General features: G+C 44.7%; 1 protein-coding gene across 6 annotated transcripts; it reads right to left on the bottom strand.

Moving 5' to 3' along the window:
- Nucleotides 1–710: 710 nt before the first annotated feature.
- LOC135391195 (thimet oligopeptidase-like) lies at nucleotides 711–16618 on the bottom strand. 6 transcript variants are annotated; one of them, XM_064621339.1, is made up of 16 exons: nucleotides 16455–16618; nucleotides 14165–14344; nucleotides 13899–14038; nucleotides 13302–13417; nucleotides 13027–13196; nucleotides 10682–10794; nucleotides 10540–10591; nucleotides 10294–10458; nucleotides 9094–9255; nucleotides 7393–7458; nucleotides 7229–7333; nucleotides 6999–7106; nucleotides 4985–5058; nucleotides 3628–3991; nucleotides 2797–2913; nucleotides 711–865 (listed from the first exon to the last, which is right to left on the bottom strand). In XM_064621339.1, exons 1-16 carry the CDS (start codon nucleotides 16485–16487, stop codon nucleotides 779–781), a joined length of 2052 nt encoding a protein of 683 aa, XP_064477409.1. In that variant the 5' UTR covers nucleotides 16488–16618; the 3' UTR covers nucleotides 711–778. The 6 variants fall into 6 exon arrangements, with proteins under 6 accessions (XP_064477409.1, XP_064477410.1, XP_064477408.1 ...); XM_064621340.1 differs by lacking the exon at nucleotides 16455–16618 and adding an exon at nucleotides 15952–16191; XM_064621338.1 differs by lacking the exon at nucleotides 16455–16618 and adding an exon at nucleotides 15757–15860.
- Nucleotides 16619–17783: the final 1165 nt, after the last annotated feature.

Genomic DNA, 17783 nt, shown 5'->3' with positions numbered 1-17783 from the left:
CCATTCAAAATGAAAACGCAAAGCTCTGAGCTAAAGAGACAAACAAACTGTTTGAAATAGCCTGCTTTTCAAAGATGCTCTGGACACGACAATGCATGACCAACATTACAAATGCTACATAATGAAACACTAGCTTTTTTTAGAAATCCCCACATGTTAAACAAGCAATGAGGTGAGATATAACACAGTTCAAAACAGTCTCATCATCAAGCTGTCCATCATATGTCATGATGCAAAATATTTTTGCTGTGCAGTGCATTGTCATTCTGCAATCAAATTTATAAAATCAGTCAAGAAAGCAGCTCATGACATTGACAAGTCCCTATGCCTTTGTCCTCAGCTCACAAAATGCTTATACCTGCTTGAGCTGTGCAAGTCTATGTCACAAAATACCCTTCTTCCCTCATCCTCTGATTCACTCTTCCCAAGAGTGGAGAATTTTTTAAAGGCACACAGAACAACGGTGTCTAGTGCGCGCTGCTGGTCACCCGTGCTGCTTGTTCTTTCGCAGGAGCTCATTTTATTAGTTGCAGAAGACAGCGCAGCAGGGGACAAAAAAAAAATTGAGGGTCACCTTAGTGTCCTTTTAGTAGTCCGAAGGACTTACAGGAACCACATGAAAAATTGGACTGTCCAAAATCACACTGACACACACTCTTCCACATATTTTTTATAACTAACACTAGCCACATAGACAAAACTGGAGCGAGACAACTATAAAATTACTTTATTTAAGCGCACAGTTCTGTGCTGTCACACGTTTTAGGCAAAAGCCATGTTAGGCGACAGACAGTCCTTTACTAATCAAGAACGCTTCGTTATTGGGCGCTCGCCCAAGAAAGTCCCTGAGGAGATCTGCGGCATCCTGCAACATTAAATAGAACAGATAAGCTAAAACAGGATAAAACCTGGGCTGGATAGCTGTGCACGCTGGGATCGATAGAGCCATCAGTGCTGGGAACAAAAAGGATGAGACGCAACACCGCACTGAGGCATGTGTTGTGCGTCAGTGTGGTGGGTGGGCAAAAATTACATCTGCGTACCAAAATGTGTATGGCTTCTTAAGCAGTATACACAGCTGATGAATTGTGGAAAGTTATTTATAGAGTATTCCAATGAATATTCCGTAACGCTTTGATAGTCATATTGCTTATATTTGCACTTTGGTTATGTATAACAGAACATGTTTTGTGTTTTTCTGCTTGTCTGGAAAGGTTCGCGAGAGTGTGGTACTACTTGAAGGCACTGCTGTATGCAGAGGCAAAAGCAGCTGAGTTCGAGGTAACACGTTACAAGTAACTCGTCACTGTAACTAAGTTCCTTTTTTTGATAACTTGTAACTTAACTCGGTACCTTTGCGCCGTGGTAACTTTAAGGGGAAGTGGTTTCTTTTTCAGGTAACTTTGCCAAAGTAACTTAAGCTAAGTTCCAAGTTACTTTTAATTCGCTTTTCACTCATGTCCACTTATTTTCTTGCTTTCTCTCCAGTTCTTTCATAGCATTTTGCGCCATAAAGCGTGATATTCAATCAATGACAGTATTCTATTCAGAAAGTAAGAACCGCTGCCATTGAAATGAAGCTGAACCATTGTGCGCCCACAGGGAGTAAGATGCAAAGCGTTCGAATTGCTGGATATAAACGAAAACGATCTCAGTGTGTTGCACTCCTCCACAGGCAACTCAAGGTCTAACTCAACTGCTCACGCGCGCTGCACCTGTGTAGTGCTTTTTTGTGCCCAAGGTAACTCGTTCTTTTCTTTAAGTAACTTCGTAACTGCGATTTACATTTCAGGCTGAAGAACTTCATTATTAACTTAGTTACATTTTAAAAACGGTATCTTAACTCGTAACGAGTTCTTTTTGACGGGTAACTTCTCGATCTATGAAAAGCAGCATAACATTTTGGCCCAATATTGGCAATACAGGCCCAATAATGGACCAGTATTGGGCCGGTATTGCCAACATTGGGCGAAGATGTTGTGCTGCTTGGTGGCCTTTGTCGTACTCAATGCATATGAATCCTGTGGTCTTGCGTAGCTGAGCGTGCCGCGTTGCTTGTTCGCGCACGCGAAACGCCTCCTGCGCATTCAGCTTCCTTGCGCCAGCAGTACAGGCGATGCTCACCCTCCAGCGATGTTATCAGTATACTTGTAAAAATAGCTCCCAGATGGCACAACTGTTGCCTGGAAAGCCTCGAGCAGCCAAACTATTAGCCAAACATCACTCCCGATGAAAGATGAAAGTCACTGAAAAGGTTATCCAGCTGTAGGACTCGAAACCCACATCTTCTGGATTACCGATCCAGGGCTCTTTCAATTGAGCTAAGCTAACACGCCTTCTCAGCGACTTCCAGGGTGCGTCATCTGAAGGGACAAACCAGTCACTCTCTCTCACTCATCCTCCTTTCACTCTTACATTTTTGCACACTCATACAAGAAGATGTGGGTTCGAGTCCTACAGCTGGCTAACCTCTTCAGTGACTTTCATCTTTCATCGTTAATTTCTTAGGCAACTTGAGGCCTTGTATGTGATTGTCCCTTCTATGTTGTTCCAGCCTCAGAACATCAGTTCTCCATGTTCACTCCCAAAGTAGCGCCATAAAGAGAGGGCGCGAAAATTCGAACTGAGACGTTCGGATGCACCGGTGCACCCGTACCGTTCAAAGGGTTTAAATGTGCATCTCGCCCTTTTTTCTCACAGCACTGAGGGTTTTATTTATCCAATTCAACATTAAAAAATTTAAAAATAAATGCCAAAAGTTAGGCAGAAGGCTGCGTAACAACGAGCGTCACACACCTTAGATCCTGCCGGCTCAAGAATCTTCTTACGATACTCCATTCCCGTATGTCTGTTAAATACCCCTTCCTTCTTGAAACGGGTGCTGTACATGTCCGCGCTGAACACTTCACTCCACTACATAGTGTAAAGCATTACAGTTAGTTTAATTGTCATATCCAATTGTTAGCGTTACAGAAATAAGACCTTTCTGTTTTGTTTTTTCAAAGAAAGATACACCAATTTCAACACTAATCTGTGAAATCACAGCATCGTAACAAAGGCCAAAATACTGTGTTCCATGCTGTGGTGCTGCAAAGCTGTGTCCCTTTTCTACTCTCGAATGGTGTGGATTAAGTGACTAGGTTGTTCCACGTAACCCCACAGTACTTGACTGGTCACGAATATTTAGGAATGCACTCCGATGAGAATAATTAAGGAGGATCACTGTTTGACACATTTTACATCATCTTTAGTAGGTATGTTTCAAGTACTTCACACACCCATGCCCCCGACATACAATGATAAGAATGCAAATGAATGGTGATTTGACTTCGCTTCAGAATTCAAATCGAATATAAATTTTTCTTTTCACAATTAGAAAAATATCGAATATTCCCACAGCCCAAGTCGTGACACTTCTCAGTCCAACGGCACCATTAGCAGCAACACGCGCATCTCATTAAAACTGCCCTGCGACAGACCTGCGTTTGCGAACACTTACTGTGCCAAACAAAACAGAACGTGAGATGCTTTCAGGTTTCCTCTGATGATTCACACCTGAAAGCGGCAGCCGCAGCCAGCCTTTCTACTGAACACTTCGAACGAGCGAATCATCAGAGTTATACCTACCATGTAGCTGTAATACCGTCCGTCGTAGCCCGTAACCAAGTGATTAAAATGCGATGCCCTGTTTGTACCCTCGTGTGGTGGGTACTGCAGGAGGTTCTCTTGGATATCCCCGAACACCTTCTGGGTATCTACGTGCCGCTGCGTGTGGATGGTGTAGTCCAAGAGGGCGAGGCTGATATATCGCAGGGAGAACCAGCCCACACCCGCCAGCCGTGATGCAACCAGCGGCTCCAGCAGCTCCCGGGGCAACGGCTTTCCCGTGACGTGGTGACCCGACATCCTCGAGAGCGGCTCTGCTTCCCAGACCCAGTTTTCGAGCATTCGTGAGGGACATTCTAGAAAATCCCTTTCTGTTTTTGTGCCCCTGAAGTGCCGTGGATAGAAACAGAAAAAAAAAAAAAAAAAAAAAGCATTGTAGTCTCAATTACCTTCGCAGTCACGAAGGGAGAAATGAGAGGAGGCTCGTCTTCTAGCTCGTGAGCGCACATACACATGAGTCAAAGCGGAGTGTCGAGGCAAGGATCATTTAAGATTGTGGCAGTAAGCGTCAAGAGGACAGTGCAATTGAGTCGAGCTTCGTCCCATCTCTTTGTCCATGATCCTAGTATAAAGCATTGTAAAACAAGGAACGCAGGCCTGGGGAAGTCACCGTAGACGGGGGAAAGGGAGGTGGGGGGTAACGTTGGGTAGAAAAGAAGGCTGCATGCTGGGCCATACCACGTTGTATTTTGTAGTGAGAAAGATGTTGTAATAAGTTGTCGTGATAAGAAAGATGCTGTAGTAATACAAAATGTTGTAATAAAAAAGATTAACCACATGTGAACATCTGTCTTTGGTTCTGCAGTGATGAAAGGCACATCTTGATGCAAAGGCTCTATTCCTTCTCTTACCAGACATGGAAATTACCTACTGAACATGAGGTCTAGTGTGCCTACCGAAGTCTACTAAACCATGCGACAGAAGCTTTGGGCTTTTGTTACGGCTCAGACTGCCACTTCAGGTTGTAACACGACTCCGAATTATGTGGACTGAATGGCACACAAGCAGGATGCTTCCATGCCACAATTTACAATCAAGGGTAGAACATAGCCCGGCATTTCAACGGCCTCGGAACTCACGATCACAGTCACCTGATGAGGCATGAGTTTAGCCGCGGCTACGAACTCATGGGAGAGTCGACATGGCACATATCGGCGTTGCGGGGACTTTACATGGGGGAGTGGATTTCAGCCTCATTTTCTCTCTCCCAGATGGACCACTAAAAGTACCATTCCAGAGGGGGAGGGAGTGTGGTTGAACCCTCGAAACCGCCACTGGCTACGCAACTGTGCTCAAACTTACTGACAAAAATACTTACGCAAACATGGCCAAGGCAGCTCTGCTGCAGACATGGTGCATTGTGTGGCCAAACTCGTGAAAGAAGGTTTTTACCTGTGAGAACACTGTTGTCACTTTTCTTCACAATAAAAATGCACAAGTGCATAGCTACACCATGTGTGAGAAAGCCATCCCAAAAATACCTGATCTCCACCCTGCTGAGACAAGAGTGGTACGAGCAGCCAGGCAGTGGGGACAAGGCCTCGTTCACTTCGGGCAGCCCACATCCAGCCATCATCTCAATTAGTGCACTACTCGCTGTCAATAGTTATGCAAATAAGTCTATATAGTGTTCTCGTCACCCGCTGTGCATCAATCCAGCTCCACGTGTTTCGTTTTACAAAGTTCTGCATTTTTGCAAAAGGGCTACGAGAACAGCACGAATACTATTATTGCAGGTGGGTTATACGGCCAGGTGGACATTCTGTGCAAGAGAGTGTCGTACATAACTGCCCGGGGAAATAACGAACTAAAATTCTTTAATGAACTTTTTAATTAGAGGTCTTTTGGGCAAATGTGAGACAGCAGAATATCAGATGGTGATTATTTAATGTCACCCTATTTTTTTAAAAAGCCCTGGAGAGGGCACATACGTTGAGTTATCCACCACCTGATATTGACATGCAAACCAGTCGGAACCATGCACATCATGAGTGAAGGAAGGACAACCCCCCTCGGCACTGATGCCGTTTATCTAGCCGGCAGCTCAGCACCGACCCCGATTAGCTTCGTCACTCCATGACATCCCTAGTAGCACAAAACGTTTTGTAAACGTCGAGGAAAGGTCTAGCCACAACCACATTTTCATCTAGGAGACGTCTTCAATCTGATCTACATAACGTCTTCTATCCCCGGATAAGTTGACGCTTTCCCGAGTCTTGAAGACGTGTTTGTGGCCGTCTTGAAGACGTTCAAAAAATGTTTAGAACACTAATTTGAATGTTAGAAAATTCAGCCCTGTCGATATCCACCGGGTACAGTTTTCCGGAGATTTGCCTCTTTTCTAATTTTTCAACCTCAGTCACCGTCACCACACGTTCCATTTTCTGTTTCTCCAAGCAGAACTGCAAGCAGCACTGCCACGTGGCATTTTGGCCAAAATCGAAGACGCGGTTCACCAAGGAGGACCGCGTTAGCAGAGGTCCTCCCACCGTAAGAACAGCAGGCTCCCTCCACGGCGTTACACGTAGGGGAACCAGAGCATAGAGGTGGTCTATTCCCTTGCAAAGGGAAAACAGATACTATACATTGCTCGTCTTAGAAACTCAGGTAAACTCGATAGCCGTGCTCGCGTCTGAGTCAAAATGGAGGGTGAGGTGTCTAAGTTTATTTCAATTACGCACACAAACAACACTGAAGTGGCAAATTTCTGGGAATATTAACTCACCGTCAACTCAACGCCTGTGTTTCCTACTGCTTTTGGTTTGAGACAGTCAGTAGGTCCACCGAAAGTAAACTTATTTAGTGCACACAAATCGTCCTCGTCTAAGATACGTCTTGAACACAGTTGGCGAAGACGTATTATAAATGGAAAGTTGGTACGTGTTGCAAACGTGAACGGAAGATATTTACAGGATGTCTTCCTTAAATACCTCTTCAACAGAGATGTCGAAGACGTATTATAAACGGAAACTCGGTACTTCTTGCAAACGTGAACGGAAGACATTTACGGGAGGTCTTCCTTTAGGATATCTCTTCAACAGAGATGCCGAAGACGTATTATAAACGTTAAATCGGCGCGTCTTATAAACATACTATAAATTACAGCTTGTAGACGTCGCGTTGACGTCCTGATCGTCTTCTATCCTAATCTGACCAAATAAAGACGTTTCCGCGACGTTTTGTGCTACTAGGGATGTAGCCCTTTGATGCGGAGTGGAGGTTGTCCCTCCTGCACATGCGATGCCTGTGCCATGCAAACTGCCTCGCAAATTAGCTGAAACCATGCACATCTTGTTAAAAAAAAACTGTATAGTAAGGCAAAGTGTACTTACTTCGGCGTGGGTAAGCAGGGAGGGCTTGTCTGCCGTAGGCTCAGTGAAGTTGCAGATTACACAGACAAAAGGGAGCTGTCTTGTACCATCTGGCTTGAGGCATCCAGGCTTTAAATAAACAAATCAGAAGCCAGCAAAACCCACAGAGCAGCCCATGATGACACAGAATTTGTAAACGGAAGCCGGATATCAAATGATTTCAGCAGAGTGAACAAATGGATTTAAATTACCTGCATGAGAGCATTGCAGAAATGGTTGTACTTTCCTTCTCTTGGGAACAGATCCAAAGCGAAGTATCCCATGAGTTCTCCGGTGGCTGCATCGTTGACTTTATACTGCAGGATGATATACTGCATGAACCAACATGCACAGTCTGGACCCAACGTAGACCTACCAAACTTGTCCCAGGGTGCCAAAGCTTTACGTCTGGCACTTGCTCGAACACCAATCCAAGTAGTTGCTGCAGAAAAATGCCAGATCACCTGTAGACCTTTTCCACTATTTTATTCATCATATTCTTGTATCTATTTCATTTCCGGAAATGCTTGTAGCAAAGCGTTCCGAAGAATGCCACAATTTTACTTGTGGTAACCTTGTGCACTGTGTCCAATGCATAGAACTGCTGCGCACTAGCCCAACAGCCTAGGCATCATTCTTTTCTGTACTGATTGTGGGCTATGCTTCTCCCAAGCATGCAAGGGCAAAAGCTCTGGGTGGGCAAGTTACGACAGAAAAATATGGAAAGAAGGCCAACAGATGATGTTGCATACCGGGGATGTGGGTGCCTTTTCTGCAACTTTACCGGGAACGTTGACAGCAGACTTCGTTTGAGAGTTACTTTGCGATTGCAAATTTAGGAGGTCATGTGTGTTTGTACGAGCGATGTGTTTTGTCTGAAGATTAGACGCTTGAGAGTCAGTGCCTCTTATCTCTCATTCTTGCTCATCCGTGTTGGTTTAGTATCGTTAATCATTAATCGCAATCGTCAGCGACCAGCCCTATTTTTTTACAGTAAAACGGTCAACTACAAGAGGAAGGAAATAATATACACTTGTTCCTCTATAGCAGAAGTTCACTTACTTTTTAGCTCAACTTAAGTTTTTGAAAGATTTTAAGAAGTTTACAAGATTTTAGAGATTTAGAAAGATTAAAGACATTTGAAAGATCCTGTGACTCTGTCGGCAGGAATTCAATCATCCCTCTGACACATTTACAGTATTTACAGTCTTATGTAGTGTAAGCTGTGCGCAACACTATCAAATTCCTTATTACTTGCATATACAAATACATACTCTACTCAAGTTACTGTACCTTAAATACTTTTGGTAGTAACTTGGTAGCTTACAAATACTTTTGGTAGTAACTTGGTAGCTTACAAATACTTTTAAAGGGCAGTACTATTTAGCATCTGAATTTAAGTACTTTTTGGCAGTAACTTGCGCTCATATCTTAAGTTACCCCTAAATATTCCCTTTCACTAGCTTTTTTTTTTTTTTCTGTGAAACAGGAAGGTCAAGAAAAAGATGAACTTTGTCGGTTTTGGTTGGGCACTACACCACCCATATGTTGCAGCTCACCTGCATCTATGCTATTTTATCAGCCCTTCTCTCCTCCATTTTCTTCTTTCTCCTCTGAGCACAGGGTCGGGCGCCCACGCGAGTGATATATTATTAGGCGAAACGTCCGTGAAGTAGAGCATGTACAAAGAAGATATCACCGGAAAACGAGAACATCCCAATGATATCCGTTTCTGTCTTCGCTTTGCTTGTGTTTCTTCGACAGCAAATTTGACAAATTGTAGTTTGATAGTATCATGAAAGTAACAGTTACTTTTGTGAGTATTTAGTACTCTACACGGCAACATTTTGCCGGGTACTCAGTAGCTTAAATACTCTTTTGTAGTATCTTGCACAAGCCTGTCAAACTCACAGTAGATGACTCAGTGAACCCTTGCTTTCGGTGGAACAAGTGTTCTAGAGCCACAAGGCACATTATCCTGGGGGCACTTTTAAAGTCACAGGAAACATGGCGGTGAGCACTGCCTTCCAAACAAAGATTTTACGAGCATTTATAGAAAGACATAAAACTGCTATACCTCGTATATTTCAAGCATCCGAGCCAGAACAGTCTCAAGGGGAAAGTACTCCCGCAGCTTTTCTTGGTCGACGCCGTACATGCGCTCCTTGAGCATGTTGTCGTAGTATATCATATCCCAAGAATTCAACTTTCCATCAAATGGTATACCAAGTTGCTGACACTGTTTGCGAAAACAAATTCTAAGTACAGGTGTACAGCACATGTTGTTAGTAAGAAAAGGGAGCTGTGGACAGCAATGGGCACTTCACAGGTCACTAAATTGAGTAAAATTTAACGAACATCCAGAAACGAAGGTTCCCTCGTGACAGAGGCAGTGGTTTTCCAGAATCCGTAGCACGGGGATAGGGGGTCGTTATTACTGTTACATCATATCAGTTTAAAGGGGCTGCTACACTTCATCCCAGGTTATCCCAGATAAACGTAAAAGGCGATTCTTTGCACCGATGTGAGGTGTGCATATTCCAAGTTTTACAGCGAAGAGGGTAATAGAGGCTCAGAAAAATGGCACCGCAAATACCGAAACTCACCCAGCTCTGACATCACAGCACGCTTCGTCGCCAGTGAGGCAGAATGAGGGAAGTCGCGTGCTTACGGCTACCAATGGGAGTGGCCGTAGCCCTCAGGTCTCTGACGTCTGTGCTTTACTCGGGCATGTGTTCAAAGGTTCGTATCTCGCAAAGTATGACATGTGGGAGAATGATTCTTGTTTCCTCGGTACCTTGGAGTGCAGTATACAACGCGTGCATGATGTAATTAACAACATAAATCAAAGTGTCACTACCCCTTCAACGTATGTCATCACCAACATGTGGCCCGGGGCGGATCGAGAGGGGGGGCTCAGGATGTCCCGACCCCCTCCTCAATTTCTGTCTTCACATAGTGTCTATAAAAGACCTAGATCATGTATCTACCTCTCAGAAAAACCCTGGATGCGCCCCTGCATGTGGCTAAAGCTGAAATAGCAAGGGCACCCTGTAGGGGGTGCAAAAGTAAAAAAGCAAACATTTGGGGAGTTCTAGGGGGGTTCTGGATAAACCACTGAACACGAAGCTTCTTTAACTTAGGTGAGTATACAGTAATAAGTTTCATCTCCCAATGATTGCAATAAATGGATCCCAATGCTGGTTGCAGCACCACCAATAGAGGTAACTGTAACATAATGTCCCTACATTTTACAAATATGTTCAGAAGATCATACCTCTTCCTCCTTGAGTTTTAGCAAAACTTGCTTCTCTTTCTGCCACAGAGGTAGCAGTTTTTCTGCCATGCCAGCCAGAAAGTTGTGCACATTGTCCCTCGATTTGGCCATCAACAGTTCCGTGACAAAGCTGACATTGTCAGGATACCCGAGCAGGACCGCTTTCTGGCCGCAACAAAGCAATAGACTTAGAAATCTACAACCAGGAGAAGCCTCCCAAGTCCCACTGCTGTGAGTGGACTGTACCTCGTGTCTTGAAGTGGCTAGCTTCTCAATAACTGGAGTGTTCTCCAGACATCTGCATGAGAAAGACAAGTAGAGGGATGTGCTTCAAGGCATAACAACATTTTTAAGGCTTGTTGCATTAACTTTTTTAAACCTGCATCACCTGGTTCCATAGGCAAGGCTCATGCGGCGGCGGGTCTCAGGGTTTTTCGCCTTTCTCATCACGGACATGTAGTGGGGTGGTTTCATTGTGACCCTCCGCTTCCCAGGTTCAACCTAACAAATGTGATGAGCAACTCACTGAAAAATATGTTGTGCCAGTAATTTCCCCATAACTCAACACCTCTGCCTGAGGGGTGCCGGGCCTCCAGGGAGGGCGGTATATGTTTCTGCGTGCACGCTTATCGGTTGAGTAGCCAAGCTGTGTTAGGCAATTTAAAAAATTTCAGAGGGGGGAAGGGGTTGCAAGGAACAAGGGGGCTGTGTGTTGTATGGAAATCTATGTGTTGTGAAGGAATGAAGTAATACGAAATAAGTAAGTAATGAAGGGTGCTTTGAGGGTCTATCATAAATAAATAAATAAATAAATAGATAATGGAGTCTTGCCGTCAATGGCTAACTGTGGACTCTTTAAACATAGCTCAATCAGGCAAATTTGGATTTCAACGTGATGCATTCTAACCAGAAATAAGGACATTTTGTTGCAAGGTCACTGTCTCAAATGGTTAAGCCGACTTACCTAACATGTACATTTATTCCCCATTGTTTCTCAAGCGGTTATGTTTTCAGTTTACAAGCTATATAGGCAATCATACAGAAGAGGGAATGCAATGAGCCCCCTTTGACCTGTTTAACAAGAACAACTTTATTTTGATGAGAGATGAAAGTCACTGAAAAAGTTAGCCAGCTGTGTGACTCGAACCCACATCTTCTGGATTACCGATCCAGGGCTCTATCAATTGAGCTAAGCTAACACACCTCCCCAGCGACTTCCAAGGGCGCGTCCCCATCTGAAGGGACAAATCAACCACTCTCTCTCACTCATCCCCCTTTCACTCTCACATTTTTCTCACTCATACCCACAATCATACGATGGGATCGACGCAAGTGGCAACTGTTGAACATGAGATAGAACTGATGTTCTGAGGCTGGAACAACATAGAAAGGACAAATACATACAAAGCCTCAAATTGCCTAAGAAATTAACAATGAAACCTTTTCAGTGACTTCCACCTTTCATCGTTAATTTCTTAGGCAATTTGAGGCTTTGTATGTATTTGTCCTTTCTACGTTGTTCCTGTCACGTAGTCGGCGGTTAATGTGATTCGGGCTGAGCCGAGGACCTCAGAGAGAGACGTCTGTACCCTGTTAGAACAATCTTTTACTGCCAGAATCCCAGGCGCGTGACAACCAACCCGAATACACGTGATGTAATAACTTCATCCACTTCTGCGGATACACTACACTACAGTTCCAGCCTCAGAATATCAGTTCTCTCGTGTTAGCTTTATTTTATTGACGACGATTGAGGAGCTTCATAGCCAGGGGGCGATACTCTACCCCATTGCTGGCGGTAACGTGGTGAAATGCAATACATAATACATATCATCTCACAGTGACTCCCTCACCAAGACCTTGCCTCGGAATCCCACAAGGGTAGGGTGCAAGGCAGAATCCCTTCGCCTGGGGCTTCCCCGAAGGCAAAGACAGAGGAGGAGGATTGGCGACTCCCTCGCCTGGGGTTGTCCCAAAGTCCCACCTCAGATGTCAGGGTGTAGGGTGTCTACCAAACTACCGCCTTCAAACTCCCTGGCTTTTCCAGGTTTTCCCCCACTATTTCAAGCAAATTCTCTGAAACAACAAAAGGGAACTCGGTAACTCGTGCTACATTTTGATGCAGATCCCTCATAAAACAGACCATTTACTAAGTATCAGTGAGGCTATCCTATTTTTTGCCTCAGAGCTCGTCATACTGGCGAACTACTACTCGCGGTAACGTTGCTGTGGTAACGTTGCTGCGGCATCGCCGCTCAGCCACCAGTCGGCACTCGCGATCAATTCGCCATCATCACAGCACTTGTCTCGCGATTTTCCCTGACTTCATCTGCTTTTTGGCCAAATTCCCTGACAGTCCCCTGACTTTTCCAGTTATATCAAAATTCCCCGTTTTCCAGGTTTTCCAGGTTGGTAGACGCCCTGGTTGTATGTGAGCAAGCTTAGCAATGCCCAGCTACAGTTAGTTACAGAAAGGAAAGGGGGGGAAGCATGCAACCCCCCCTTCCCCCACCTCTTTTCCTGGAGACGGACACACGCAGACCGTGACTGTTAAGAGGTTCACATTAGGACATCCGAGAAAATTGCAAGTGACCTTGAAGCTCCAGGGAGGGCACCCCCCCCCCCATGCCCCCTTCTCGGTACGCCCATGCCTCAAGGTCGCTTCGAGCTAAAACAACATGGTCCTTAATAGGTCACGAAATTTCATTTACCCCCTTCATTACGGATCCATACCAGTTCAAGGCTTTTCACAAAGTCTTCAGGAATGCCATCAAGTTCTTGCTGGGTGAACTCAATGGTTGAGTTTTCTTCATTAAGTACCTTCATGAACCGAATGCATAAATCATTGATTTCATTTGAGAGTTTCTTAACTTGTTCTTGAATGTCGTTTGGCAAATGAAGGCCTGGCACAGAATTGTACAAATCATTAGCTTTGTTCCCTCTTGCAAATCCCACAACTGTATAATGCTGCATTTCTAGCAGATGCAACGATACGTATCATAACATACCATTCCTTTCACCAAGCTTGATCAATCTTTTTAAGTACCTCTGCATTTCCGCAGGTAGAACCGTTGCATCTTTTTGTTCCAATGCTTTCAATTTCTCAAATATATCTTGCCGCATGCTGTAAAAAAAAAAGAGTACCACTCTGTAAGATTGGAATAAGCGAAAGGTGCTTACAAAATAAACGTCACAGCTGTTTGTGAACAATATGCATTGCCAACATGCTACGTGGTGGCCACAATCAAGTGTCGTCTGTTGCTAAAATGTTCCTCGTGTGAAATGCTCATGCCTATAGTGACATCGTGACAAGGACAGGCCTTTCGACCACAGCTGCTATTATGGCCAGTATAGTAGTAGCAGTATTATTGCTAGACTCCTGGGCACAGTGGTCATAGTTAGAGTGGTGCAGTACTTCATTATTCAAATTATGTAATTAATTAAAGCAATTAAGCTACTATAATTAATCACTTTTAGAATAATTAATTACTGTACCTAAATATTTTCAAAGGCTACTTTGTTGTAAATTTATGCATGCAATACTGTCTCTTTCCAAAGGCTGAGCCTTTTCTACGCAGGCTTGAGCATGTAATCACATCAATTACCTTGTTTCAACAAAAAACTTTCTGATAACTTGTTCTGCCTGTGCACTTGCTTCCCGTAGCTCTTTGTCTGTGGCAACGTACTGGGCCCTCCAAATGTAGCATTCCTCATTTTCTGAACGGCGTTCTAAGTCTGCCAGTACCTGGTATTTTAGGAGTAGCATACAGCGTTTAAAGAATAGCACAAGGGGGTTAGTGGGTGAGATGCAAAGTGAAATGCTCGTGGAAGCATTGCTGAAGGGGGAAAAGTAGGGATATTGAGGGCTTACGTTTAGTACATTCTCAAATGTGGCTTCCTCTCTTTTCAAACTGCCCACTTTATCGTATTCAGCCTGTAATTCGTTGACGATGCTGCTTGCGCGTGACTGCATCTCCTTGGGACTTATACTGTAATCCCATGGTAGGATAATTTCAGGAGGAAGCATGTCGTACCATGGATGAATTAAAGACTGAAAAGAAACAAAAAACATTACTGGAAATGACATGTAGCTCTACATTGGTTAACTGCGTTGAATGCTAGTTGGTGTTCTCCTTTGAACATATGTACACCTGTGTCCTCGTGAAATGAAGGAAAGTGACACACGCCGACAAGCACAATGCCAAGACACGGAGTGTAGGCAATCTGGTGAGACCTCAGAGAAACAAAAGACCCCCCAGAGACAAAGGAACGCTTGAGGAAGACAACAAATTCTTGAACACAGCAAAGATTTATTCCGCATTTGAATCTTTTAAACCAAGAAATTCTAGCAGAGAGGGACACTGAAGGGATGCTTATGCAGTTCCTCCTACTCCTAATCTCTGCAGCAGCCTTAATTATTTATTCAACCATATTTATCCAACGTGCGCGTTATACACCGAAAAATACAGTATATAACCATGATAAACAGTGACACAATTTTATTGAAGTGAAGAAAGCTTCGCATGTCCGCACAGTTCGCTGGACCCTAGCTTCAAATAGGCCCGCCAGAGGTGTCCCAACAATCCACCCACCCATACATATGATATAGGCGTGGTGCTTCATCCGGCATTGCTACAGCTGCTCAGTTCAGCAGTTGTGTGAAATGTAAAACAGAGCTTCTGATGTAAAGTCAGCAATGCAGCATTAGTGGAAGTGAAATGGTTTTATTTTCTTAATTCACAACAAGTGTATCATGCTCAGCTTTGTACAGTTATCGCAGTTGGACAAATAGTTCTTGATTTCCTGAGGTTTCTGAAGTGTCAGCCTCCTGATTTTTCGGGCTTTAGTCTTTGTAGTCCCCTCATCTAAGAAATTTTTCCCTGGCTATGCTACATATTGTCCCCGGATGTGGAATAAATCTTTACTCTGTTTGAGGATCTGTTGTGTCATCTATGTGCGCTCCTCGTCTCGGGGGTTATCGTGTCTAACAAACATAATGTTAGCTGAGGCACTTGAACCTACTTGAACTCACCCAAATACAACAGTTTGGAAACTTGAACATATGCTTGAACAACCAAATCACGCTTAGCACAACCGAAAGCGTTGCTTCGAAAATAACGTCGCCTGGCCACTGGCGCATGATCCGAGACATGCTGTTATTGGCTGCGCCAGATTCTTCGCGCCGATTCGGTGAGAATTATTTTATTTGGTCGTTGGCGATTGGAAAGTGCGAGTGGAGGTCATGTGACCAGGAGGAGGCGGTCCTTAGGTACCCAGGCGAACACCGAAAATGAAGTATAAAGTCCCCTATGCCCTAGTACCCTCCTTCCTATATTCTGAACTACGTGCTGAAAACACAAATAGCAAGGAACAGAAGCACCTGTCCGTCCGTCAGAAGCTGTGCGTGCGCGGTCCCCCCAAGATCTAGCCACCCCCCAAAAAAGCAGAGAAACCCAGTACAACCGTGGAACGCCGGCAACGGCAAGCCTTCACCGCTTTCACCCCCTTCACCATTACGAAGAAGCATATCTTTTGCACCCGCCAACGCCAGTTCCGCCCATGCGTTCTTCTTCTTTGATTTGGTAAACTGAAAGTGCCTGGAGGTCTTGTGTTATTTTACCACCTCCTTATCCGTCCTGCACGTCCTTACTCACTTACCTAATCTTCCAACTATCGGATGTTATTGCAAGCATGTACAGGTCCAGATAGCCGAAAAGAGTATCCCAGCCCAGAGACTCCCGCAGAGCAAGCAAATATAGGGACTGCATCCTGCATGGGCGTTCTCAGCAAACAGCAAAGTTTGCGCAGCGCCATTTCGGGCCCAAGCGGTCGCAGATCCAAAGATCCAAACAGTATAGGCGGAATAGGGAGCGGGTTCCGCGTGATGTTTCAAGCGGAGTGTGCCAAGAAAAGCTACAAAACATGTAGGCAATCCACAGAAAAGCGGTGCATCTTGCAAAGTGTGAACAACTCGAGACATGTACAGGGTGGGTGCAGATAAAGTAGCCCCACATTTTTGCACGTATGGCGTTCGCACGTAAGACGAACCCCCGCCATTGACTCAAATTCCTCGCTCCGGAGACTCGCCTGTGACTGCTTTTTGTGGATGTCTGCCCTGTTGTAAAAGGGATTAGGCGAACCTGAACCTGTTCCCTGCTTACCGCATGAACTTCCCGTGGCGCGGGGTGACTCATTTATCCGGTACAAATGCACACAAAAAAAAATCGTAGTAACCCAACTCCACGGAACAAAAAAGTTATCCACGCAAACATTGCTCTCCGAGCATCCCGATATTTCTACGCAGAAGTAGTCAGGCGGTCACGGCAAAGTTCCCTAGTAGCACAAATCGTTTTGTAAACGTCGAGGAAAGGTCTAGCCACAACCACATTTTCATCTTGGAGACGTCTTCAATCTGATCTACATAACGTCTTCTACCCCCGGATAAGTTGACGCTTTCCCGAGTCTTGAAGACGTGTTTGTGGCCGTCTTGAAGACGTTCAAAAAATGTTTAGAACACTAATTGGAATGTGAGAAAATTCAGCCCTGTGGATATCCACCGGGTACAGTTTTCCGGAGATCTGCCCCTTTTTTCATTTTTCAACCTCAGTCACCGTCACCACACGTTCCATTTTCTGTTTCTCCAAGTAGAACAGCAAGCAGCACTGCCACGTGGCATTTTGGCCAAAATCGAAGACGCGGTTCACCGCGGTGGACCGCGTTAGCAGAGGTCCTCCCACCGTAAGAACAGCAGGCTCCCTCCACGGCGTTACACGTAGGGGAACCAGAGCGTAGAGGTGGTCTATTCCCTTGCAAAGGGAAAACATATACTATACATTGCTCGTCTTAAAAACTCCCGTAAACACGATAGCCGTGCTCGCCTCTGAGTCAAAATGGAGGGTGAAGTGTCTAAGTTTATTTCAATTACGCACACAAACAACACTGAAGTGGGAAATTTCTGGGAGTATTAACTCACCGTCAACTCAACGCCTGTGTTTCCTACTGCTTTTGGTTTGAGACAGTCAGTAGGTCCACCGAAAGTAAACTTATTCAGTGCACACAAATCGTCCTCGTCTAAGATACGTCTTGAACACAGTTGGCGAAGACGTATTATAAACGGAAACTCGGTACTTCTTGCAAACGTGAATGGAAGACGTTTACGGGAGGTCTTCCTTTAGGATATCTCTTCAACCCCAGGCAAAAATCTGGAGTGGGACCACTTCAAAGTGGTTTATTGGACAGGTCCCACTTTGAGTGTGGGACCACTTAGTGACTGGGACCAGTTGAAAGTGGAACCAGCTTCACGATGGTCCCACTTGAAGTGGAACCAGTGGAATTGATCCAGTGGTCCCCTCTGCTAAGTGGTCCGGGATCCGGCCACTTAGCAGCTGGGACCACTGAATGCATGACCGAAAATAATGCGTAGAAATGCACATATTGCTCAAGTAATTACCGTTTATTCTGCTAAAAGCATACACTGAGCAGAAAGAAAT

This window comes from Ornithodoros turicata, chromosome 4 (assembly GCF_037126465.1).
Source record: "Ornithodoros turicata isolate Travis chromosome 4, ASM3712646v1, whole genome shotgun sequence".
Taxonomy (NCBI): Eukaryota; Metazoa; Arthropoda; class Arachnida; order Ixodida; family Argasidae; genus Ornithodoros; species Ornithodoros turicata.
The sequence above is the reverse complement of the archived record's forward strand: the minus strand, read 5'-3'. Positions and strand labels throughout refer to the sequence as shown.